This window comes from Carettochelys insculpta, chromosome 12 (genome assembly GCF_033958435.1).
Source record: "Carettochelys insculpta isolate YL-2023 chromosome 12, ASM3395843v1, whole genome shotgun sequence".
NCBI classification, from domain to species: Eukaryota; Metazoa; Chordata; order Testudines; family Carettochelyidae; genus Carettochelys; species Carettochelys insculpta.
The window spans coordinates 3292140-3319422 of NC_134148.1; the positions used below are offsets into that span (position 1 = coordinate 3292140).

At 44.5% G+C, this 27283-nt stretch overlaps 1 protein-coding gene and 1 long non-coding RNA gene across 5 annotated transcripts in view; one reads left to right on the plus strand and one right to left on the minus strand.

Moving 5' to 3' along the window:
- The first annotated feature begins 259 nt into the window (after nt 1–259).
- The window catches only part of LOC142019424 (uncharacterized), a 33623-nt gene continuing 6599 nt past the window's right edge, over nt 260–27283 (plus strand). The window contains exons 1-2 of one of the 2 annotated variants that reach the window (XR_012647074.1): nt 260–368; nt 871–1035. This is a non-coding gene — a long non-coding RNA (uncharacterized LOC142019424). Of the gene's footprint in view, nt 381–870; nt 1036–27283 lie in introns of both variants that reach the window. The other variant, XR_012647073.1, reaches the window with a different exon arrangement.
- The window catches only part of CSNK1G1 (casein kinase 1 gamma 1), a 153009-nt gene continuing 126756 nt past the window's right edge, over nt 1031–27283 (minus strand). For 2 of the 3 annotated variants that reach the window (XM_075006299.1, XM_075006300.1), the window contains exons 11-13: nt 22614–22724; nt 13913–14019; nt 1031–7650 (exon numbers count right to left, since the gene is read on the minus strand). In XM_075006299.1, the coding sequence (XP_074862400.1) occupies nt 7596–7650; nt 13913–14019; nt 22614–22724 (273 nt within the window). In that variant the 3' untranslated portion in view covers nt 1031–7595. The remainder of the gene's footprint in view (nt 7651–13912; nt 14020–22613; nt 22725–27283) is intronic. The other variant, XM_075006301.1, reaches the window with a different exon arrangement.

The window sequence follows — 27283 nt, forward strand, 5'->3', positions numbered from 1 at the left end:
GGGCGGGAGCGGCAGCCGACACCAGCGCGTTCCATCGCGGCCGGAGGGGGACCAGAAGCCGGCTCCTGCGCCTGCCACGTTTCCAGTTTCTCATTGGGCCGCCTCTTAGCCAACGGGCACGGAGCACGGGAGCAGCGGCGCACGCCCATTGGCCCGCGCTCCAGTCGCGAGGTCCGTCCCTGGGGCTGCGCGAGCGCGCGCCAGCTCGCGAGGCGCGGGGGCCAATGGTCGCGCGGAGCGGCCGCTGGAGGCCCCGCCCGTCGTGCCTGTCAACCCACTGAGGCGGGGTCCGGCGGACACATTCCCGCCCTTTGCGACCGGAAAGGGCCGTCACGTGCTGCTCAGACGCTCGGGGGCGCCGGCCCCAGGTGCTTGGCCAGGCGAGTAGGCGGGGCCTGGCGCTCCTGCCCCGCGACAAGCCCTGACGGGGAAAAGGGCGGGAAACCCGCCGGGGCCTGCCGCTGTCCTCACGAGGGGAGTGGGGGAGGGGTGGGAGTGAGCCGCGCAGAAAGCCCAGGACGCCAGGTAGCGCGCGCGCGCGCCCGCCCTGGGGGAGGCGCGAAGGCAGGAGCGCGCGGAGGGCTCCCTCCGCCACCTTGTGCCTCTGAACTGCGGCAGCCGCGGGGAGCCCCAGCATCGTCCCGCTCCCTGAAGCGGCAGGGCGGACATGAGAGTTCGTCTCTCAGTGCTGAGATCTGGCCAGCCGGGCAGGGGGCCCCTGAGAGGGATGGTGTCCAGAGGCCAAAAAAAAAATGAGCGCAGGGAGGGAGTTTAATTACCTCGCCTTGAAGAGGGCAGGTGGCCCAACGCGCAGGCGCTCTGCCTGAGCTAAAGAAGTTTTCGAGCCTTGTATTACACTTAAATTTTCAGAGAAACAGCTCCAGTTGTGGCCCCGTTGTTACAGAGGACATCTGAGCTGCACACCAGAGCAGCTGACACCATTTGCCTGACAGGGCAAGTGGACAAGTTACCCCAATCTAATCCTGAATGCACAAACATTTATAAAAGACTAAAGCACAGGAACAGAGAGTAAAGGTAAGACATTTTATTTTACATACAAAAAGGGTGCAAATGGGAGCCCCCACCCTCCAAACAGGGGAAGGGGAGTAATTAAAGATCACATTTGTTGTGTTTCTTATGATGGCCCTGTAATTAGGCAAAGACCAACAGTAAGCAGGACCCATTGTCTTGATGGAAAGGAGCTCCCCCTAGAGGGGTCTTCCTGATGGTATAAGCCCTTATCCTGGTTGAACCATTTCAAACACGGTTTAAATCAACATTCAAGTTAAAAAAATACTACAAGTTCCATGTTCACAGCTGAGCTTTGAGACCAGTGCCTGAACTATGAATAAAACATTGCATTGCATACTTAAGATAAAAACTCAAGGCATATTAAACAAGAACCTGACATCCAAGCAATATTTAAAAATGATTTCCACAGCTGATTTTAATGTATTTTACAGTAAAAAAAGTTGCAATCGACTCTCCCTTAAAAGTACAAAGGGTTAAATTAAAGAAATAGACAAAATAAATTACAGCTTGTAAAGTTTCCAGCAGGGATTAATCACTTGACAGTATTTTTCTATGGGGGGGGTTTGTGGTTTATAATGCTATTTGGTATAATTTACATGTTCTTCTCTGTCTCATAATTACATATAAGACTTTACCATTACCAGCTTGGTGTTCTAGTTTGGGGAGAGAGAACTGGTCAGTTGTTTTCTTCCAAGAACACCTGAAAAAAAATAAGGTTCTCAGAGTTGCGTGCACTGTGCAGTTAAGAGCTATACAGATGGGGAATGAACATCTACCATGAAGCTCATTTTCCTGAGACACTCTAAAAATGATTTGACATGTCTTTTAAAGCCATTTCCTGCCTGTTTTCCTCGTGGCTTGGCTTGCATTTCTTATCTGGGCACGGCCAAGACAGCAGAGAACTGTCCCCATCCACCACTGCCAGCTGAATGCTTTCTCCCAACTTTTGGGGGGTCAGAACCTGGCCCTTTCTTGGTATTAATTCTGTGAGGTACCCAGGCTTGGATCTCTGGCCCTGGAAATACTTGTGATGAAGTACAGAATGTGTTGGGACTGCCCCATTAAACTAGGGAGAGCAGTGAGGAAGGAAAAAGACCTTGGTTAGAGTATGATTAGGAGTATTTTAAGAGTGTGTTTAAGAACATACTAAGTTTGGTCCATCAAGCTAGAAACACAGAAGTGTCCACAGTTATTCAGACCCTGAAGCCCAGCTTTACACACATCTTCATACAAATACTGGGGGGAGATTCCTTTTGGTTGTGGGGAAATACATTTTTTTATGTTCTCTAGTCAAATAGGTTTGAATCAGCCTCTGACACCTAATTGTACAGCTATGAAACCAGAGCCTGGGAAACCATTTTTGTTACAATCAGTTATCTGGAAGTGTCACTGAAAACACCAAACACTTAAACCATGTAGTCACTCAAATACAGCAAGAGTCCTAGGGAACTGCCAAATACCGCAAATTGCAAGCATTGTGCAGAGAGGGGAATGCTCACCTAGAAGTTGGTAACTGAAACCACACGTTGAAACCAACCCTTCTTGGCAAAGAGATGGAGCTGGCAGATGTCACTCACCATCAATGTCTGCAAACTAGTTTTGTTTTGTTTTGGTTAGAAAGACTTTCCTTGAAACTTCAGTGGTATTCTGGAAAAGCAAAAATGTTCCCTCTCTCTAGTACTTTCAAGCACTTTCACACGTTGGTTTCCGGGGGAAGCACAGGATGGCAGCTATGGTTGTACAGACATGTTCTTGGATGTTCAGCTCCTCCTGAAAGTTTAAATTGCACTCCTGCCAAAATACAATCTGAAATAACTAGCACAACCATGGAAGCGCTCGGCTCAGCAGTCTCCTAGGTGCTCTCTATTAACTGATGCCATGTAACAAGCTCAGGGCCCCAGTTATGTTACTCACATCAGAATCCTGGGTCAAAATGGAATACTATGAAGTTACAAGCTTGTTAATTTGTTACTATAAATAGTCCACAAAACCACAAAAGAGGAGTTGGCCTCCTATAGCTATTTTAAAGGGACAGAGGAAGGACACATTTTGAGGTTCCTTTTCCTTCTCAAAGAGCATAGTGTTCCTGGGGGCACTGATTCTGGAAACTAGGAGATACAGTTCATGCTAAAAGAGTGACTACTTTGAAGGCTGTGATCAAGTAGGAGAGTATGGTTTCCAACTAAGCAGACCCTGGCATTACACAGTTACTAATACTGAGACTCATCACTGACAGAATGCTATATGTGCATTTTCTGTCTGATTATATTGAAAGCTACTTTTAGAAGGTGCTTCTTTTGGCTAATAAGGAGCAGCTGCTTTAATGCATTTTTCCCAACTGTACTGAGAATAAATAAGCAATTGCTATGTGCATGCTGGAAACATCTTGATGATGGCAGTTCCACAGATTAGTTGATTCATTTCACCTACCCAAGCATGTGAAGTATTCTGCTTACTAGTTACCTGGTTCACAAACACCCATTTCCCACTCTATACACAACAGAGCAGCTAAATTATGGACAATGAGGAAGACAGTGCTCAGCATGTGTGCAAGTTATTCCCACCCTCACCCATAAGCAATGTTGCGCACAACATGCTGAAGTTATGTTTTGCTTAGGCTCTGATTTGGACTAAGCATAACTCCAGAGTTCAGCTGAAGTGAGAGGAGCTGGATCTGCTGCTGAATTTTCACTTCAGCTTCTCTGTAGTGTACAGACCAGGAGGACATCTCATCCTTGCCAGTTGGAGAAGACACATTTGATGTTTTGCTACACTGTAGTTGGGGAAAGAAAAAAAACCAGTACTACTGATTATGCTAAATGTGGTTAGCACATTTCGGATTCGTTCACATCCTCCCGTCCAGAAGAGTAGACCCCTAAAATGACCAATGAAGGTGCTTGGTTTCTTTTATCAGGAAAGTGGGACAAGGAAGCATGTGGAGGAGAGGGTTAGTGCCAACATTTCTTAACCAGGCTGCATAAGGCTGGACTGTTCATGGCTTTAAAGAAAATAAAGCATTTCAAAGCTCCCACACTGTACATGGTCCCCTCGAAGAGGATTTCAGAGCTTCTTTAATAGAGGATGGAAAAGATACCAAAAAACCCAGATTGAAGCAAAGACGACATATTCATAAGTAAGTGTTCTCAGGCAGGGGTTATAATTACATGTATACATGGACTTCAATATAGTAATGCAGTATTTTATTGAAAACCTTACTTGAGATCTCAGGAAGCTGCAAGTGCAACATTGGTGGGTCCCTGCTACAGGGGAGCCACATCTGGAATCCAGCTGCAGTAGTAGGACATGCAAAGGAAGCACTGGACAGCCAGATGATGCTCCCACCTCAGCAGCTCCACTGGTCACCTGTGATCTGAGATTTTCTCCTCTCACTTTCTTGGAAGAATGCAGGTATATGCTAACTAATACATTAACTCCCAGTGGGGAGGAGAGGCTAGGAATTAATGTAGGTGGGTTTAATGCTCGAATTCCTGCTGTAAAATGGGCCTGTTTGATCTGGCTTTTAGTGCCAGTCGCTTCTTGAACTTTCTGGGTTGAATAGTTTCCTTGGAAAAGGATTTACTTTTTACCCGTTTTCCATCCTTTGCCCTTCTGAAGAGGTGGATGTATGGCTATAGTGCAAGAGGGATTGGTATACGTGAGCATTACCAGCATGCCTGGGGAGAAACATTCCCTCCCCTTCATACACATTATCATAGGATTAAAAGAACACTATATCCTCAGAGCAAAGCAGTAGTGGATCAATGTGAAATGGCTTTCAAACTGACCCACTTAAAAACAAAGGAAAATTTCTTACCAAATACATTCGCTTATGTAAAAAAAAAATTAAGAACAAAAAACACTCCCCTCTTCATCCACAACTTTGCAAACTACAAGCTACTCCCTGATTGGAAAGAATTAGGAATGACTGAACAATGTCAGGAAATGCAGAAGGAATTGAGTTACTCCTCTGAGTTTTGGTGACAGGCACTTAATGGGGTTTAGGAGGGCAGCAACGCACGTGTCTCAAGGCCCAGTAAAATCTGGAAAGCAGGGAGCATACATCTGTTTTTTCCCTGCAAATTCCTGTGCTTCCTTCTCCCAAAGATGCCAAACCATGGTTTCCTGTGGTGATGAAATGAGCATTTCCTCATACCAAACAGCCTGCCTTCTTACAAAGTCAGCAGCCATGGAAGAGTTCAGGAAGAGGCAGAGCAGCAAAACTAGGTGATTAAATGCCCCGTCCCCTCCTTTCCCTGGGAGCAAGAAGAGAGGTTACAGAGTCCAGGCAGCCACACCTGGGATGGAAAGTCCTTATATATCCCCCTGTTGCACTTAAAGAAAACTTCTTGCAGAATGAAAAACAGGTGGGGCATGTGTGGGGGCTGTTTTTACAAATCTCTTGGTGGGCGAGCGAATGAAGAGCAAGTAAGCTGCAGCTTAATTTCACCTCAGTGGCAGAGATGGGAAGGAGTAGCAAAATGCTTGGCTACAACTGCTTACTTTCCATTTGAATAAGGCATTAAGATACCAGCAGAAAATGGCTAACAACCTAGGAACACCTCAAAGGGATTCAGCAAGATACGAGAATCCTGGGCTGAATTCTGTGCTACAAACCCTAACCAATGAACTTCCTGCTGCTCTGCCAGAAGGGACAGGATGGTCTGTTCACTCCTAACACACACGCACCCTCACTTGCTGCTTCTCAGCGGTGAGTCCCAAGCTGCACTCCAATCACTTTCCTTTCAGTGCATGCCATAATAAGCTGGCTTGCTATTCTGAAGAGATGGTAAATTAGAGATAAACAAACTCTGCCTCTGTGCTCTGCAGGGAATTCAAGCACTGAGATGGGGTACAAGAAAAGCCCCTGAAATGAAGGGTCTGCTCCCATGCTGGTGGAATATACAAAGAGGCAAAGCACAAGGAACCAATTCCTAGAATCCCGCAAAAAGTTTCTTTAGCTCTTGCAAACCTTTCCCACATCCATCCCTCACAATTTCCCCAGGAGTAATCACAGCTGCCTCCGCAGACCTCAGCAATCCCTGCACTAGGATATAAGAGTTCATGTGCAAAATTCCCTAAGCCCTTTGCTAATAGTGGTTTGGCTCAAAAATGGAGTCTTAAAAGACCTTTGCTAACCCTATGTGCTCCAGGCCCCACAAACAGAGCTCAGGGTCTGCACATAGGCCTAGGCAGCCTGCAGAGTGCATCTGAAACCTAGGTAAAGTCTGATTTGAGTAGCCTGTCAGGCCACCTATGGATGCAGTCATTGTAAGGCAGTTAAGTGTCCACTCCTTGTTGTGGTAGCTTTGCTTTCTCTAATATTTCTGTTGTAGAAATATTCAGTAAATTGACAGAAAGGTGCTTACTCCATAATCAACCTCCTAGAAGCCATCTGAGAAGATTACACGGCCACCCAGCCATGCCAAATATCTGCCAGTTGGGAAATATCCGGTTTCCAATTATGTAATCCATATCTGCTCTACCCCAAGAAAACTCCTCCAGCTTAGCAAGGCTGATACTTCTCCCTGCTAAGTGCCTTTCAATTCCAGACTGGTGTATCATGCACCAGCTAGGAAACCATGGTAGGGACATTCACTGGCAGCTATAAAAGGTGATTCAAAATTCAAGTAGGTTTCTCTCAGTGCATGATCAGCAATGGATGATAGGAAACCCAGGCTGGCTTTAGGGTTTTCTGGATGTTGCAGGCAAACCCTCTCAAGGACATTCTTTGCACCCCACCACATTCCAAGCTGAACGTCTGTGCTGGCATCACTTGTCCATGCGAGAATCTACAGATACAATATGCATCTGTAATGCTAAAAATAATAAAAAGTGCAACAATGTCAGTTTCTTTAAAACAATCCATACTGCTCTGTTACAATTGTGAGAAGGGAGTGGTCAAGGAAGCCAGAGAACCCAAGGGACTGGAAAAATAGACTGCGAGTCTCTCACTACAGTACAGTTGTTCCCAAGGAGCTTAGGAGGGACCCTGTGTCCCACTGCTGTACCTGTCCAGGCTAGCAAAACAGACTGATGCTGAAAGGGTCTTAGGTGGGAGAAACTGCCCCATACCAGCCAGGATCTTCTCCCACATGTCTTACTTGCCCAAACCACCACCTATCACCCTCCCCTTATCCAAAGAAGCCTTTTATGGGTATTTCCATTGGGGAGGGAAAAGAATGGAGGGGCAGAAAGAGTGTGAGGGGGAGTAAAGTGAACAGGAAACAAAGCATAATTCTCAGGTTTGTGAATGAAGCCTTCTGCCGTAAACAATGGGAAGGAGGGTCAGCCAGCTAGCCAGCCCGCTGGGCAACCAAGGCCTGAGCCAGCTGCAGTCCTGATCCCAAAAGGAGCGTCAGGCTTGGAGCGATCCTGGAGACCGTTGAGCAGATCCAGCCCAGAGCAGTTTGTTTTGGAACAATTTTCTTCTCTCTTTTTGGTTTAAAATGTCACTTGTTTTTCTTCCGACTATGCCACCTCCTCCCCACTAGAGAGAAGCCCATTCAATAAGACATGGCAGGGGCTACAGGTGGAGTTCCTGCAAGACCCCAGGAGGCACCGGGTCACTTGTGACGCTGGGCAGTCTTCTTCCTTTTCCTCTTAAAGAAGCAGCAACACCTAGAGCATGAAGAACACAGCAAGTCAGCAAAGTGGACTAGACCCTCCAACAGGCCCCCTGCCACCTGACCTCCATGAATTGCACAGTGTGGACTTCTTCCCTTCACTCAGAGTACATGCAATGGGATCTCAACATGACCAGCACTAAGGACAAAACAGACCAACCAACATCTCCTCCAACAGGAGGCAAGTCCACAAGGCCAGTGGCAGACCAGTCTAGCCCACAATGCCAGGGGCAGCAGTCCTGTGCTCAGACTGCATGACAACGGCCAATGGAGTACCATACCAGCAGGTAGCCAGGTGCTTTCACACACTGGGATTTGCTGTTTGAAAGAGGAGGTTCAACTGATCATTACTATTTATGGTTTGCTGATACCTGTAGACCATGCTCAGGCTCAGGGACTGGTTGTGTCAGGTGCTGTATGAAGCGAAAGTCCCTGCCCCAAGGAACTTTACTGCAAACAAGGAAATAAGGCACAGCAGTATCTAGTAGGGGAGGCAGATGAAGTCTTGCAGGAGCACAGGATCTCCACTTGCTGAGAGTAGAGTAAACAGGTGAGATACACTAACAGGCTGTTTCCCTCTGCCCAAAACTATTAATGGACCGTGCCTTAAAAGGTGCAGGAATGGTTTGACTGAAGCCTGACTACATATTTCTAGGCACTTAATGTGCTGTGTTTCTAAACTTATCGTAGTAAGCTGAAAAAGGACTAGTTCCAAAAAGGTCTGATTGGGAGACAGCTTCCTTTACTGAACCCTTGATTCATGGCAAGTTAATCAAAGTTTCAGGTTTAAAGACCAATAGTTTAGTCTACAAACATATAACTCCCTAGTTCTTCCCTGATTGGGAGCAGGTAAGACTATCAGTAGAGAGTGAATAGGAAGACAAAAATATGGCATGATGGAAATAGAGATGGTGTGAAAGAGACACCATTCAAAGCTGATTCTTGGAAGATGGAGGTTTCATCTGTTTTATATGCTAAAATGAGTCATCCAGTCTTTCAGGTCCAGTTGGTTCCTCAGTAATTACATGGTATTTAAAGACAAAATGTGTATTCTTTGTCTCCACATTTCGGTATTAGGAACATCTGCATGGAAAGATCTTTGTACTTTGCAAATTCATCTGCTCCTATGCTGCTTATTTTCTTCCCCGTGAGATCACAACAATTTCCTCAGTGACTAGTTGTCATATTAGGGATTATGGCCTTTGTAGAGGAAAGGGAAGAACATGGAGCATGCAGAAAGGTTTGCACAAATCCTGTTTCAAAGGACACCTAATAAGCACATGGCACAAAGACATTAGGAAGCTCTGCCACAGAATAGCAACAGCATCTCCAAGCAAACTAATTTTCATTGAGTCAGTGGTAGCTCTAAACAAGCTTTTAATGCTAATATTTATCTGAGAGCTGAACTATATACTACTGCCCCTGAGGTGTGGATGCCATCTTTTGTCTCAACCCAATTATCCCCCCCAAAATAAATCATCTTAGTAAGCAAGCTTACTGCTTAGTGAGAGGCACTAGACCTGTAGCCCTCAGCAGAGAACCCTCCATACAGCTATAAACAGATACAGAGATGGCAACAAAAAGGCAAGTGTACCTAGACTATGCTTGTGTGCCTCAACCCTGGCTGCTGCAATCACCAGGGGTGATGGGCAGTTCAATATTTATAGCTCATTCTGAGTTCCCCTCCAGAGATTTCCCGCCAGGAGGATGAGGTGAGGATGGTGAATGTGTGACATGAACCTCCTATCACTAGCAAACGGATGATTTCAAGTAGGCCCTGGACAGCCAGTAGGTGGCACAGACTCTGATCACAAACACCGTGACGTGGTTTTGAATGACAGACCTAGAGGTCCATGGATTTGAAGGTGATAGGGTACATCTCACCTGATCTCCTACATAACTCAGGCTAGAGAATTTTCCCTGGTGAAGTGTTCTCTACCCCAGTGTCCTGAGCCATCCATGTGCCCTCACTCATTTTAGCCAAGCAGCAGCACTCTGGTTTCTTCTCACTGTAATCATCTTCCTTCAGGACTGAGGCACCAGTTTAAGGGGAAGGGAACCATCACTGTGAGAAACAGGACATTGAGGGGAATATTGACCTGCTGGTGGTCCATCTTCTGGGGTTCAATTTAGTGTGTCTCCACTGGACGTTAAATAAAATTGTCATAGTACCACTGCCGACCCCGGTATTCCTGGCAGTTGTGAGGAGTAAGGGGAGGTCAACTGGAAAAATTTCTCCCAATGACCTCCTACTGTGTGGACTGCAGCAAAATCTATTTCAGATATATTGACTCTGGCTCCACAATTCTTGTAGCTGGATATGCATATCTAAAAATGAATTTTACCTCCTAGTCTAGACCTGGCTCAAGATTTACTCACTACGTCATACTTCAAGGGCCTTACTAATTTTGAGCTGCTCTTTTTAGCCATCTTTTTCCCGGTGATTCCTTTGCTCTCTTTTGGCCCCTGTTGCTCAAAAAGAGGGCCTCTTTGCTCAGTTTGGAAGGGTTCAGGGAAGGAAGTCCTGAGAGGAGTTAAACACAGGCAGAGGCAGAAACAACAAAATAGAAGACAGGCTGACAGTCATACAGAATGTGACCTTTGTGCGTGCAGACACTGTCTGAGACAGCCCCAGAGTACGACACAGAGAAGCCAAAGAGATGCCAAAAGGTACTGAAGGCAGTGCCAGTGGAGAGGAGGGCAGAGGAGGACCAGTCTGCCATCAAACAGGTCAGTCTTCACCACAGATGGGGCCATGAGGTTTCAACTGCCTACATTCAATTACAGAAACAGACGTTGAATAGGAGTTCCCTTAACCCACTTTGAGACAAGATGGATGAATAGACTGAGAACACCTAGATTTTAACCTTGGCTCCACCACTGATTTTCTCTTACAGTTCACTTCACATTTGTACCTCCATTTTCTCATCAGTAAAACCAGGGGTTCATGTTCCCCTCCAGGGGGTGTCCCAAGGAATACAGTTTAGATAGTGCTCTGAAAGCACTCCATTTACCATATAACTGCTGATTGTTATTGTTTAGTGTCCCCACTGGAACTCAAGGATGATGCTCAAGGGGATCAATGCAATGGCCAAAGTAGGCTCAGACAGCAGCTACTCCAGCCTATATATGGCCTCTTAGATGCCTTCACTTGGTCTTCCCCTGACAATGATTGCGCACAGAAACTTTCTGGAAGGCAAGCACATACTCCTCACCAACCTGGACCAAGATGTGGGGTTCTCAGCCTGGGGGCCATTACTGTCTTAGCTTTCCCAGATTGTGCAATGAGAGGAAGGTCTCAGCTAGGAGGATGAAGGTCCCACTATGGAAGAGGTGGCAAACCATGCCTCTAGATCACCACATCTGTTGATGGGAACTCTGCTCTGCTCACTTTCATAAACAAAAATCTTCCCACTAAGGAGAAGACTCCCACCCTCCCAAGTGCAAGCACACTGCTCCTAGGAGCATGGTGTGCACAGCTTTCCACCCCAAACCATCTGCTGTGAGGAATTCCTATGAGAGATTTTGCAGCCTGGTCCAGACTCTGCCCAACTCCTTTAGACATTATCTGCTCACATACTTGCATGTTTGGTGAAAACATTAAGCTGAACAGATAAAGGATTAGAAATTTGTTAGCTTTTAATAGGTCAGTCCAAAGATTCTTTCAATAGCTTGGCCTAGTGCGGCCTCCTCTCAAACACGTGCCCATCAAGCATGTGTTCCCCACCCCTGTTATTAGCATAACTGCACTGGCTTGGTTTTCTAACTTGTGCAGCTATTAGACTGTTTTGGTGGGTTTGATTTTGCCAATCCCAGTCTAGTCTGGTCCACTCCCCCTTGCCCGTGGACTGGAGAGAGGGACTCACCACAAGTTGAGCATTTTCAGGCAGCTACAGAGAGTGTGTAGAGAGAAAAACACAGAAAGGAAGAAAGAGCAATTAGTTCACAGAGGTGGGATGAAAGCATGTCACTGCAAGCCATGCAAACATGCAGTGCAGATTGACAGACACACACACACACACACACACACCCCTTGCCCGCCCACCTTCTCTCTTCCCTAGTCCACTTAAAGCTCCCATAGTACATTGCAAGAAACAACCTGACAAATCACTGCTGAGAAGTAGGATGTGCTTTCACGGTCCCTTGTGGCCCGGCACAAACATACCAGGACATCACAGTATCAACAAGGAATATGAATCAGGAAATTTTGAGGCTGGGAGGATGCCTGGCCCACCAGGAAGGAGATGCAAACTACAGACAATTGGACACCAGGTGGCTTACAGCATGCCATGTTGATCACAGTTGCAGGGGAGGTAGAGCCCCTTCACTCAGTCTTGACCTTAAGCACAAGTGGAGTCTACAGCATTTCCCCCAGCTCTCCCTGCCAGCACACAGATGCAGGGAGGTAAGACACCATCCTGCTTTTCCCCCACACATTTACACACAAACTGTCAGGGAGCCAGGTATTCTAAGCTGGCCCTGACCCTCCCTTCCAGCTTACTACAGAATAGTAGCATCAGGCTAAGTAAGAGCACATTTCAGGTTGCCTGTGTACAAAAGACCTCCATAACAGGAGGATAAATTTGGACTTGTGTGATACACACCTTGCAGGGCCTCTCTTATTAACAGGAACCCAGTAGACTCCACCAGGGAATCATGACTAGATCAGCCAGTACAAGATACGTTACATTTCCCCACCAAAGAGATGCCAACCCCATATACCTAGGGCCTGGAGGGGGACCCTTACTAACTCATACGGGATGTGCAGGGCAACACTGTCCTTTCTAACAATACAGCAAACAACTGCTGATGCCAAGACAGGCTAATAGGATATTATTTGTACTGTGGTAGGACTGAGGAGCCCCAGTGATTGCCCAGACCTCCACAGTGCTGGGTGCTATACAGATGTTGTAGAACAAGACAGTCCCAGCCCCAAAGGGACTCAGCTAACTCTTGCTTACATCTGGCCATAAGCAAGGGATGGGGTCCAAACTCTGGTGAGGCCTGTATCAGTAGAGCATTACGAGGCTGAAGGCCCTATCTACCAAAGTTTACATAACTAGCTACAGGCTAGTTGCAAGAGGTGCAACCCACAGACTACACATGCAGCAGTCACTCCCATGGAGAGAGCACTGTTTGGTAGGCCCTGTAATCTTTATGGGCTGCACTCTTTATACTGGGCAATGGCCAGCCCCCAAAGCTTCATTTCTTGAATCCCCTTCACCAGGAAGGGAACACAGAAACATTACCAGGGCTCCTCACTGGATGACCTGCAGTGAAAGGGGAGCAAGGCAGAATTACTGAACACGCTCAATACAAGCTAAACAACAAATCCAGGGGGCACATGACCCTGCAAGTCCACTCCCCACCTTAACGTCTGGTCCAGATCACGGAGCAATTCCCAGCATGTGAGCCAGTTTAAAGGTGGTCTTAGAGCTAGAATTCAGTTTTGTCAGGCCACGACTAAGCCTTCTACCCTATCAGTGACTCAGAGGGATTCAAAGCCCTTTTTGATTCAGAGGAGGGGGCAGGCACTGGGGTGTTTCTCACCTGCCCAGGAAGCTCTTAAGTCCTAGCTCCCATTTAAACAAGATCATGCAAAGTGCCACCTGGTGGTGCTGGAAGGCAGCACACATGCAAGGGAAGCACAATGGCCAAGACAGCAATTCCTTCCTTCCCTCCCTCCATTTTCTGACAAGCTAGGGATGCGGCAGCTCAAAGAGAGATTTAATCCTCTCTGTAGGAAGAAGGGCTAGTTACACTTTCAGCCTCATTCAGCTCCTAATGGACTGAACCAGGAAAATTCACGGCAAAAGCATGGTCCCTGCAATGGGCTATTTTCAGACTGCTCTGCCTACATGGCCTCTGGCTCTCACAGACTGGAGCAATTCATCACTACTAGACTGACAGTTCCTCCACTGAACTGTTGTGGGGCTGTTTTTATGCACGCAGCAGGAGCAGAAGAGCATCTCCAGATGAGGGAAGATGCACTTGAAGTCACACATTCAATTTTCACACTGTTACTGTATACCATCTCATTTGCAATGCATGCGCTGGCCAAAAATTACATTCTCCAGGCATCACAGTGAGAAGAGGCGGCAGCAACACTGAAGTACCATGCAAAAAGCAGCAATATTCAAGGGAAAATTAAAAAGATACAAGTATCAAATATTTAAACAGATAAAAACCTCACTCCTTTCAAATACAGAGAATTTAAAACCACATCAGTGAAGAACCTATTTGTAAAGCAAACATACTTAGCTTCCTCCACCACTTCCACCTCAGCCTGTGCTGTGATTGGTGCGTTGGAGTGTGCCCCTGTTGGGTCATCAGCATTCAGTTCTCCATTGGTTGAACTGACCACCTGAAACACAAAACCACAAAAAAACGCTAGGAATAAAGGTTTGTGGCAGGGTTAGTCAGCAGCCGACAATTGAGTGATAGGTCTCACCTGACAAGGAATACTGGAGAAAGAACACATGAAACCTGTAACATTAGTACAACACAGAGTCAACTCTTCACTTCTTCCTACCTGCCATGGTACACCCTTGTAGAAGTCTGTATGATTCAACAAACTTCCCATGGCAGTGACTGAGTATCAAGGTAGGCTCATTCCCTACAGTACATTCTCCACAGTGCTTGTTTCAATGGCTTGAAAAATTAGCCTTTCATTGCTTTCTTCGGGAGGCTGTATCACAATTCCTGTCTTATATTCAAACTATATTTTCCTTGTTTCATCCCATAACTCGTACTTCCACTCAAACATCTGGTTATAAAGGACATTGCTACTGAATGTTTTTCTCCCCAATACTTTTACAGCATATTTTTCTAATGTCAACAACTTTGGAGTCCCAAGATTTGACTCCCAGCAGCTAGGACACAGCTAAAAGTGCTCAACATAAAATAGGCTAAAGTGTTTTGACATTAGGTGGCAAGACACTTGGTGGAGACAAAATGGATTCCTTAGCACTTGGCTACCAAATTGGTATGTTTCTGAGTATGTACAGGGTACATCAGCAGCCTGAGTGTTAGTAACTCCTCTGCCCTGGTCACTGCTGTTGATGTCAGAGGAATTGATCTGGGAATGTACTCTCATTTTCCTTAGAATAAGTGAATTCAGCTGTTTAAATTTGCGTCTGGGAGGAGGGCAAGGCATACACTTGAACCTTAAGTTCTGTTTCTCTTGACATAATTCACATCAGCTGCTCAAAAGACTTTTGCCAATGGTGGGTGGTTTTAAAAGCACACAGTTCTTCAGCTCCTACAAGAGTCCAAGGTACTGTAGCCAGGAGAACAAGAAAGAGGTTCTGAGAAACTCAGTCACCATACTGCAGCAGCTGCAACTGTGACAACAGTGGAACACATTTGAAGAAGACCAGGCTGTAGCTACTCTGGATCGCCCACCACACTTATCTGAAATGCACCAGGAACTCATAAGTACTACTGAGAATATTTACTACAGATTTTTAAAAAATTACTGCACATCTTAGCTAAGTGGTGAATAATGTCTGGCTGCTTCACCTCTATGACCTCGTCAGAAGGCAAAGACCATGCATACCATTTCCTATTATCCCATGCTTATAAAGAGATATAGGTTGAGAATGTAATGGTGATGACCATTAGGAAGAAATATGGCCTATGCTGTTGTCAGATGTCAAGACTCACTGTGTCCCCAGACCTTCTCTGTTAGGCTTGGATGACCTAAGCACCACAGACACCGGGGTAGGAGCGGGGAGGGTAGGTGGGAGCCAAAGTCGTAGCAGTTCTGGAAGTTGCCTTGGTATTTCTTTTATCCTTAGATACTCATTTCCTGGGAAGTTAGTCAGGCTGTGCGTGCCCAAAATGTGTTTTTCCTCTCTGGGAAAATGTTTATAGGATGGCAGGCCACAGCCTGTACCCAAACTCTTCTAAATTCGGTACCTTTCCCACATGTTTCTCCTCCTTAGATGCTGACCCCTGGTGCTACTTCTGTCTTCTGTGATGTTGCCTCTTCCACTGCTACTCTGACATAAGCTGAATTATATAGGGCCTCAGCCCCTTCTTCCCTCCCAGAATGTTTTGCTAAGGGTTGATATTTAACTAAAGCCAGCAGGGACGTCCCCTAGTTGCATTCTGTATGCTACAAACTTTTGCTGATGCAAATAGTATTGATATAAAGTGACTACAGTTAGCATATTGCTTGTGCAGATGCATACTTGGCGTTTTGTTTTGGGACTGTGCATATGCACAGGGACTACTTGTGTCAGTGCACATCACAGTGTATCAACCCAGTGTGCAACTCACATGTTCCAATGCACTCCCCCCACCGAGAAGTTCTGGAAATGCAGGCCAGACTGTTGTGGGACACAATGAGAACCAATTCAAGATTGCTGGTGGTGCTCAAGGAACAGCTGCAAACAGTGAAATGCAGCTTCTGGGCACAGGATGGAGGGATAACATCATAATGATGGCTGCAGAACTCAGACTTGCAGAGCCACATTTATGGATCTGTATGCCAAGTCTGCCCCAGTCCTCCAGTGCTGGGACACCAAAACGACAGCTGCACTAATATTGAAGAGGTGAGTGGCGATGGCACCATGGAAAGCTGCACTGCAGGACTGCTACAAGTCAGTGGGAAGTCGTTTTGGAGTTGGAAAATCCACCATGGGGGCTGATGGCATCAAATCTCCTCCTCCTCCTCGATGTCCAGTGCTTACCTCACTATTTCCCCTTCCATCTTTTCCTGTCCAGTACAGAATGACTTAGTTTCTGTAGACTAGCTCCACAGCAGTCTACATCATCTACCTATTCTCTGGTGGGGGTATGCCTTTCCTATTTGAATCATCCATTATGCTGAATACTGGGGACTTGATTGTTCGTTTGTCATTTATTCTGCAGATACGCCCAAATAACTGTAGCTTCCGATGTATAACCTTCTACAGTAGCTTCTCTTTCGGCTGTATCTTGCTGTATGATTCCTCTTTGGGGACCTTCTGCATCCATCCTATTCTCAGGATTTTTCTATAACTCCTCTTGAGCACCAATATCCTCCTCTTTGAATCTTTCATTATCACCCATGTCTCACATCCATGTAACATGCTGCTGAATACAAACGTTTTCAAGACACTCAGCTTCATTCCTAAGCTAATCGCTTTGCTTTTCCAGATCTTATCCACCACCTTCAAACTTGCTCTTGCTTTCACTATTCTAGTCACTATTTCCTTCTTACAGTCTAGATCATACATTATGTTGCTCCCCAGATACATGAAGTTCTCTAGTTCAATCCCATCTACATTGATCTTCCTTATCTTCAAATACCATTGTTTTTGTGTTATCGATGTTCATAATCAGTCCATACCACTTCACTTCCTCATTTGGCACTTGCACTGTTCTCACTAGCTTCTGTTCATCTTCTTTAATGGTAACTGCCATCTGTGAATCTCAAGTTGCTGATTCCCATCCCATGCACAGATATCCCTTCTACTTCTTCCTTGATCTTATTCATTGCTCACTCCAGGTGCATGATGAAGATACTCAGTGATATCAGATCTCCTTGTCTCATACCTCTACTTGTTCCAAACCAACTTCAACTCTCTGCATTGTTCTCACCACTGCCTCTGCATTGCTGTTGATATCCTTCAACAACCATATCAGTTTGCTATCTGCTCTGTATGACTCCGACACCACCCAAGTCACTTTCTGAGCTATACTGTGAAGTGCTTTCTGAAAATTGACGAAGCCAATTGTGCATGAAATATGCAGGCCTATTAATCATCTCCTGTTCTACAAGACTGAGATTCTTGATAATGTACAAGATACAGTAGATGGATTTCCATAAAAGTGGATTCTGAACTGCAGTGTGGAAGCGTGACCATCTCTCTATTTATGTATTTGACCACCTTCCCATCAATAGAAGGGACAACTTTTCTATGATTATGCAAATGCTGGCAGATCCACTGGGACCCTTTACCAACAGCAGTATCAGTTTGTCAGGGAAAGTACCAGATACTTGCATCTCTAAGTCCACAAATCTGTTCAGAATTTACAAATAGGGACTCTTTCTTGATAAGTGGATTACTACTGGTAGTGTTGAAATACCATCAGCATTCCTGGGGGATCTAACGTACACTTTACTTCCCTGACTCATGAAGCCATACACTGGCCACTTGGACAGCACATAGATTCAACCATCGACTCAGCAGGTGCAGAATGACAGCTGCATGTACTTCTGGCAGACTGAAAGGAGAATGGCATGGTTTACTCACAAGACTAGATCTCTGTGAGAAAAATATCCCAATGCATATAGCTTGTTTGTGCCCTGCACAGTATCAGTGAGGCAAAGGGGTGAAGCTGCTGCTAGCATGGAAGTGGAGTGACTTTCTGCTAAGTTTCAATAGCCACATGCAAGGGCTGTCGTAACAGCTCTGTGTGCCCCTACATGGGTCCTGGAGGTTTTGAAAGAGCACTAACAGCAAGCTACAGTTGCAATGGACTGTGTTCTATTAGGCCTTGAAGTTGGGGACTTCTTAGAAGTGTGTGGTGCTTGGTCATCATCATCAACAACCATGGGCTCAGTGCCCAATGGTGTCTGATGCCTCTCTCACTATTTCCTTCCATCTTTCCCTGTCCACTGCAGAGTGGCTGAATTTCTGTAGACTAGCTCCGCACCAATCTACTATATCATCTATCCATTGTGTGTGGGGTCTGCCTCTCCTATTTGAACCATCCATTATGCTGAATACCAGGGTCCTGATTTTTCATTCGTCTTTCATTCTGCAAATATGTCCAAATAGTTGTAGCTTCCATTTTATAACCGTCTGCAGCAGGATCTCTTTTGGTGGTATCTTTCTATATAATTCCTCACTGGTGAACTTCTGCATCCATCCTATTCTCAGAATCTTTCTATAAGAACTCCTCTCGAACGCTGATATTCTTCTTTTCAAATCTTTCGTTATCACCCATGCCTCACATCCATACAACATGCTGCTGAATACAGACGTTCAAGACACTTGTTCCTAATCGCTTTGCTTTTCCAGATCTTATCCATCGCCTTCAAACTCGCTCTTGCTTTCGCTATTCTAGTTGCTATTTCCTTTTTACAGTCCAAATCATATGTTATGTTGCTCCCCAGATACGTGAGCTTCTTTACATTTGCTAGTTCAATACCATTGACACTGATCTTCTTTCCTATTTCCTTATCTCCAAATACCATTGTTTTAGTTTTATCAATGTTCATAATCAGTCCATACTGCTTCCCTTCTTCGTTTAGCACTTGCACCATTTTCACTAGCTTCTCCTCATCTTCCTCAATGATAACTATATCATCCGCGAACCTCAAGTTGTTAATTCTTTTCCCGTGCACCAAGTGGGGCCTGGTGCAAACTGACAAAGTACTGATTACTGCTGTGGTGCTTGCTGTACATTTATGATTATTACACTGTGTCATTGATTCTATTGGTTGTGTAAAAGTGGGTGCGCCTTTGATACTGCCAATCATTCTGCAGCATATGTTGGGAACTAATAAAGAAAATTTCCAAACAATAGAGTTTTATTGAGTAAAACAAGCACTTCAAATTCTGTGCATGTTAAAAGCAAATACATTATAAAATCTTACAAAATGTATTAAACAAAAACTTAGAGGGAAGGAATATTGGCAACACATGAATCATCCATGGCTCTCACAGGTCAGCATATACAAAGATTTGTCATCATTACTGTCCCCTGATTTAGTATGGTAGGGACAGGGATGCTCGGTAATGTTCTATTTAATCTTTTCCATCCATGTGTGGAGTAATTTTTATGTGCACCACGGAAAGTGATTGTGCACCTCCAACAGAAACAAAAGCAAGCTAATTATCTCTGCTAATCAGCTACGCGGTATCTGAATTTCTCCTGAGCAGTTGCACAAGCACACTTCTTACACCAATGCCCCGTCCCAGCACAGACCAGGCCTCAGGAAATCAAATGTTCTACCGTTCCTTTTCATTAAACCTAACTTCTCATATCATCAGAATCGTTCATCTGCACATCTACTAATGTGATATAAGCTATGATGTGCCAGCAGCGCCCCTCTGCCATGTACTTTGGGCAAACCAGACTGTCTCTCTACAGAAGACTATAATATGGACACAAATCAGATATCAAGAACAGTAACACGGAACGCAGAAGGAAAGCATATTTACCTCTTTGGACAGTTAGAGACTTGAAAACTAGCATGCTTGGGGGAAAAAAAACAACACCCACCAACCTTCAAAGACAGCATGAAACCACTGAGCTGGAATTCATATGCACATTTGACACCATCAGAATCAATCCGATTAAGGACTGGCTTTCCTTATAATAAAGTAATTTCTCCCCGTTAGGTAGTCTCACCTTCTTATCACTCTTGGAACATCCACCCTGATTAAATTAGCCTCATTAGCACTGATGTAACACTTCCATCACTTCACAAAACAAGAAAGCAGTCATGTAGCACATTAAAGACTAAAAAATATCATTTATTAGGCGATGAGCTTTCATGGGGCAGACCCACTTCTTCAGATCTCCTGTCTCTGTATGTATGTAGAAATCTCTGCCTCCCGAATCTTACATTTCATGCATCTCAAAGTGAGCTGAACCCCACAAAAACCTACGTTCTAACAAATTTGTTCGTCTTTAAGGTGCCACAGGACCCTTTTATTATTTTTAGAGGTAGAAAGTTGTCCTGAGATTTAATCTAAATGACGTAGAGACGAGAAAGTTTGCCACATGACGAAGAAAGACTCTGCAGAGATTTAGAGGCTACAGTGACTAAGGGGTTGCCTACATTGGGAAATTTAGTGGCGTAACTGCATTGGTACAATTATACTAGTGTAACAATAGTGGTATAATGCCACCAGTGGACACACTTATTCAGAATAGGGAGACTTTTACAGTTTAGCTCAAATCATTTTCAGACAGACAAGTTAAACTGGAAAAAGGCACTTATTTTGGAATGATTTGTCCTCCTTGCTTACTGTGTTTGGTTCTCTGTGTCTTAAATATTGAGTCTGTTCTGGTCTGGATATGGTCTGAAGAAGTCGGTCTGTCCCACGAAAGCTCACCTAATAAACTATTTTGCTAGTCTTTAAAGTGCTACTTGACTGCTTTTTATTTTGGCATGAGTGTAAATATCGAAAATATGCCACTGGTATAACTGTACTGATATAATGTATGTCTATCAATTTTTCTTGTTTAGACAAACCCTGCATCAAGGTAAAAAATAGATACAGATATCTCACAGAAGTAATTCCTCCTCATCCCACCTTTCAGTGTCTCAGGTGTTTTTGCACCTTTTTCATATCCATGCAGATACTACTGCAAGGCTAGCATGGAACCTGTTTAGCTTCAAACTGTTGTGACAAGTACATCTTGAACCTCTGTAGTCCAGCACTCTCTCATCTGGCAACATCCATAATCCAGTGTGATTTTAGTTAACCATTTATCACAGGTATGGCCAAATTTCCTGTGAAAGTTTGTTTATGGCCACCAGTCTTGGCTCTTTCAAAGGGGATTCTACAGCATTCGGAGAGCTCTATGAAATTACTTCACCTCAATCATCTTCAGCAAGGGAGAGACCTTGTGCCATTTTGGCTGGATGAGAAGCAACACCTGTAAAGTGACTCCTGAAGGAGGGCGTAAAAGATTCTGTATGGCATAATCAAAACCATATGTTAGAGCAACTGTAACTGGCTTTTGCCAGGTGTTTACTTTGTGTTGCACATAATACCTACACAGAAGCAAGGAAGGAGAAAACAGCATGTAGATCCACAGACCTGCATACCAATCCTTGTGCTTTAATGACTTGTGTTTGTTCACTTTAAGAATGGAGGCCAGGAGGAGGGAGCATTAAATGCATTTTGCCTTATTCATCTCCCTGCCACAAACATAATAAAGCTAATCTTAGGATAGATGGATGTCAGTAAGAGAAAGCTGATTTATGAAAAAGAAACTTTTTTTTTTTCAATTGATTGGTAACTATGGAGCTGTGCAAATTAACAGTTGTAATGAAGGTGGAATGATTAACAGTAGCCAACACTATGAAGGTTATGTTACTTGCTGTATCCTCTTTTAAACAGCCACACTTCCTGCCCTGAAGAGTTTACATTTTTGCATTTGTACAACACAACATACCTGGTCCCCAATTCTGACTAGGACCTTATGCTGCTTCTCAAATTCAAACCATTATGGAGTAATACACTGGGGAGTTGAGAAATACTAAGTCAGCAGAACCTCAAAATAGTATCATTGGCATCCAGTGGTGCCTTTTAGTGACATTTCAATGTGCGCTCACCAAATTGAGGGGAGAAGTAGCGAGCCATTCTGCAGTGCATCATTATAGTATAGTGATGCCCTGGATAGGTCTTACACAAGATGCATTCCACCATCTGCTCACACACAATCTACATATACAAGGTGAACTAGAAGAGAAGTGATTTTTGCCTGACACTTCCACTCTGGTGTGCAACAACCCACTTAGCTTTAGTCAGTTGTCAATAACACCTAATTATGTCTTATAGCACAGTTACATCATCTTGGAGGGTTGTATAGTCAGTACACAATCCTATTCTGTATTCTGTCCACTAGTCACAAGTGTAAGCAGGAATAATATTTCTTCATATACTAAACTTAGCTTAACAGTTTATCTGACAATCAAGTTTTGGTAGATCATCCATGTATCTTATTTTAAATTATTCCTAGTAGAAAGATATTGAAGTAACTGTAGTAGTAAGCGGAGCTGACCTGTCACTGATCCTCTTGGATGATATGAGAATAAGCATTAGGTAACTACTGCAGGCCAGGATGTGTCTGTTTTGTGAGGTGCACCCCAAAAGCACTGCTGCTTCTGAGGGCACCCAGATTTCCTGGTCACAGGAATATCGTAGCTGTGGTTCAGTGAGACTTCAGGAATTTTAAGCAGATTCTGATGGCAAAGCTGTGCAGGTCAGGAAGATGTAATACCTGTACTGATCCCCCATGCCGGTCTGCAGCCAAGTGAGATGTCAGGTACGAGGTATTTGTCTGCCGGCTAGGCTGGATCTCCCACTCTCCTCGGCGGTCTGATGATGCCGTCTGCTCAGGCATTCAGAAGCATGACAGCAAGAGATGGAAGGAAAGATAAAGGTGAGCCCAGGCAAAGCAGTGAAAATATATTTGTTAGTGGGGTTAGTTCACTGAAAAAAGCCAGACATTTAAAGAGTATTTAGCTTGGTTAAAAGTTCATTTTACAAAACACATTGCATACTTGCGAGCAGTAAGTGCTGGAGAGGATTGTTCACTCCAGCAAATGGAGAAATGAATTTTCAGAAAACATCTGAGCTGCTACTGGGGAGTGGGGGGAGTCTCTATGGCTATCTTGACCCATGCATTCAGAAACTAATGAATGGAACTGTAACATTTTTAATTCAGCATAGTCAGCAGAGGCACAAGAGGTTGTCTGAAGTGAGGGAGGCTCATATCCAGCCTCCACTGGACATGAGGCTTTTGAGTCTAGGAGCCCGAGCTGCATGATGAGAAGCCATGTTTGTTAACCAGGAGCTGGTTTCAAAACATATCAGTAATAAAGAAGGGAATGTTCTCAAAATATTTCCTGCTTAGTTTGCAAAATTGTGAGTTTTGCCTGAGAACAATGCACAGTAAATCAGAAGTTGTTATAATGTTGTCTTCTGCCAAAGGAGACAAACAAACTAAACTATTTAAAGAGGTCAAAACCACGAGTTTCAGCTACCATTATTTAGCAGGAAAGTTTGTTCATCAAATCCTGAAACATCAAGTATTAACCAATGAAACAGAAGAAACAAGGAGTCATTTCTTGGTGATAATGGTAAATTATATGTTCCCATAAAAACAAAGGTCTCCTCTATGCAGTACATGGCGAGTGCATCTAACCATGGGAACTATCAAACCACTGTGTTAAAAGTAGAAAAGCATCAGTAAGGGGAAAGAGAAGGACTAGCTTGAGGGAAAAAAAAACAAACAAACACTATTGGTATATGCACCACCTTAAAAATCATCAGGTCAGCTTTTCTGTATGTTTTCTTTGTGCTTTCACATACTTGTGCAGAAGTTTATATATTGGGACAGGGGAGTCCACAAAGCATAGGTTTTGGGAAGAGAGATGTAAGCTACCTCTAGCGACTGTAATAAAGGACAAAGGTTGACACAAGCTCTTTCTGTCCTAATCTGTCCTGAGTTTGCTAGTGCTGGTTATATAGCCTGTTGTAAACCTAGGAAAGTATTTAGGTGAGTTGATTTACTCCCTAGAAGACTAAATTTGTACCACTAGGCTTTAGAGCCACCCATTTAGACTACCATCAGATTTTCCCCCTTATGAAGTTCCTGACAGAAAACAGTCTGGGGAGGCAATGCCTCCCTTGCTTCTCTACCTCTGAGGGCTGAAAGAGATCACATTATCCAATAGGAATGGAACATCCCCTAACAAGCCCACATTTTAGTCAGCCATTGAAACACATTAGTTGCACTACCATCACAACACTCCTTTCAGACCACTGCTGTGAGGGCAGGACAGTTGGTATTCCTTTCATGAGTGTCATATACACCACTGGACTATTCAGAATGCATAGACTTGAGATTGATTGTATTTGATTTGCTCAAGTTATTTGGTTTCCATCCTCCCTCTCTTCAACAAGTTAAAACAAACAAGGCTCTGGACTTGCTGAACTTGTGTTGGTTCTGTGCCATTAGCAGAGAACTGACCATACACATCTGGAGCTGTAAGGGTGTTGGCTATACGTGAAATCTTAGACACAAAGATAGCAGAACACTTTCTTGTGCTGTGCTGATATGAAATGGGACTAATACTGATGCAGGTGAGGAATGCACAGACAAAGTCCTAGCAGACAGTTGAGGCCATGGTCAACAAATATTTATGTTTGATTTTCAGGTTCCCATAGCAGTTGGGCACTTAAGCACAACTTTATGAATGAAAAGTGAAAAGGATGAAAATGTATGGGAATTAGCACTAATTCAAAGAGGACAAATGAGCTCACTGGGCTCCTGGAAAAACTGTTGGGTGGGAAAAAACAAACAAAAGGTTTTCAGCTGTGACTGCTGTTACCTATTAACTATGCTGTGGTTCATAATTCACAAAACCGAGATATCTGGTTTGAAACACCATCAGATTCTGTTGTGAGGTGGACAGATGGCTATCACCATACAATTTGGTTTTGGACAAACTAAGAATTTTGCATGTACGAACTTGTTACCTATGGGGTTATGCTCTCTAATAAGGGATAAAATAAGGCTCACGTCACAAGAATTGGATGAAAAAGGATATTTTTACTTTAATGTCCAGAAAAAGTTAATACTCACAGATTTGTCAGATGAGTCTGGAGAGATGCCATTTCCCTGGGCAATGTCTTTGGTGTGTTAGAAGTTACAGGCATTAGTAGTCTTTTGGGGGTATTCCCCTAAACTCAGATCAGTTGAGGATTCCTGGAGAACTGTGAGTATGGAGCTTCCCTTAGGGCTCAGTACATCAGGGGATCAAGTGGCCAGAAGTGTTCTCATTTTAAAAACATTGTGGTACACTAGAGGTTAGGTCTACACTACATTAAGAGATCCATGAGAGTGAGATCCTGAATCTGACACCAGGATGACATAGGAAAGTCTCAGCGCCCAGGCAGACTGGAAGTGATTCTTTGCAGGGGGAGCGGAACTAAACCCTCATACAGTTTCACAGCTTAAAAGCCTGAAGGGACCAAACTAGTCTGACCTATATATCACAGATCATTACACTTCATCTAGCTACCCCTGTCCTGAGCCCAGGAACTTGTCCCTGCCCAGCAAAGATCTTTCCAACAAGACCTTCAGTCTGGCTGGAGACATCGAGACAGAGAACTCACCATTCCCCTTAGCAGTCTATTCCCATGGTTAGAGAACAAGAAGTCTTGTGGCACCTTATAGACTAACACATATTTTGGAGCATAAACTTTCGTGGGCAAAGACCCGCTTCATCAGATGCGTCTGATGAAAGGGGTCTTTGCCCACAAAAGCTTATGCTCCAAAATATGTTTGTCTATAAGGTGCCACAAGACTTCTTGTTGTTCTTGAAGCTACAGACTAACACGTCTGCCTCTCTGATCTTTGTTCCCATGGTCAATCGCCCTCCCTGTTAAAAGTCATGCCTTATTTCCAGATCGAATCTACTATCACTTTTGTCGCTGCTCTCTTGTCTCTTTATACGTCAGTATCTTTAGAGATGATCAAAGGTGCTGGATTTTCAGGCCTGGTGATTGAAATTCTCAGCACTCAGCCCAATTCCAGGAGGGGCAGCAGCCGGGCAACCTTCCCCACTACGCAGCCTGACCTTGCAGGAGCCACCACAGGGACTGAGAGCTCAGCCCCGCATCTGCAGCCCATTCACTCTGTAGCTTTTCTACTGAAAGCAAGTAGCTACAGCTATGTGAGTTGGGAAAAAAGCAAAGCCCCCTGCTTCATGGCATCAGCAGATGGACTGGGGAAGGAATTTCCCCCAGGGTGGAGTGATAATAGAAGTTTATAGTGGTGTGTATTGCAGGGGTTTACCTCTTTCTCTGAAGCATCTGGTGTTATCTGTAGGTATAGTGACCGTGAATCCAAACCCATTCTGATCCCCTCTCAGTGTCTGGTCTTTGTTTTATATAATTGGTCCATTTGAAACTCCTGAGAGGACTTTGCCAACAGGAGTACCAGAGAAACTCCCCCTTTGCCCCCATCAAACAAAAGAGGTAGAAGAAAGTATCCTCCAGAAATAGAAGAAAGGGTCTGAAGGTCTGGGTCTTCAACTAGCATCCTAAGCTCCACACAAGAACCCTGCCCCAGGGCCTTAGTGATGCCTGGGCAGTGGTTCTTCATCCCTTCTGGGCTAGGCAGGCAATTCTGCAGTAAGTTTGAATAAGGCCGTATAGAATCATAGGCATGGAAGGGACCTTGAGAGGTCCTCTAGACCTGCACTCACAGCAGATCTAAGTACTATCTAGACTCAGTGTCCACAGTTCTGAAGCAGTAGCCTCTACTGCTATAGTGAACTAGCCACATTGTACTAAAAATATATCTATTGTTCAACTAGCCACACTCAACCAGCCAAGTAAGCCACTAGTGGCTAGCATGTTGGACACCATGGATCTCTATCATCCCTGGCAGGTACTTGTCTAACCTGCTCTTAAAAATCTTCAGTGATGGAGATCAGGAAATTTATTCCAGTGCTTAACCACTCTAACAGATAGGAAGTTTTCCCTAATGTCCAACCTAAATCTCCTTTGCTACAATTTACGCTCATTGCATCTCATCCTATACTCAGAAATTAAGGAGAGTTTCTCTCCCTCCTCCTGTAACAAGCTTTTATGTACTTGAAAACAGTTATGTCCTCTCTCAGTCTCCTCTTTTCCAAACTCAACAAACCCGTTTCTTTCAACCTTCCGTCATGGGCCATGTTTTCTAGATCCTTCACCATTTTTGTTACTCTTCTCTGGATTCCCGCCCCCCCTCCACATTTTTCTGAAACTTGGCATCCAGACTTTACACAAAACTCCAGTTGGGACCTCAGTAGCACAGAGCAGAGTAGAAGAATTACTTCTCATGTCTTGCTTACAGTACTCCTGGTAATATAACCTAGAATGAAGTTCGCTTTT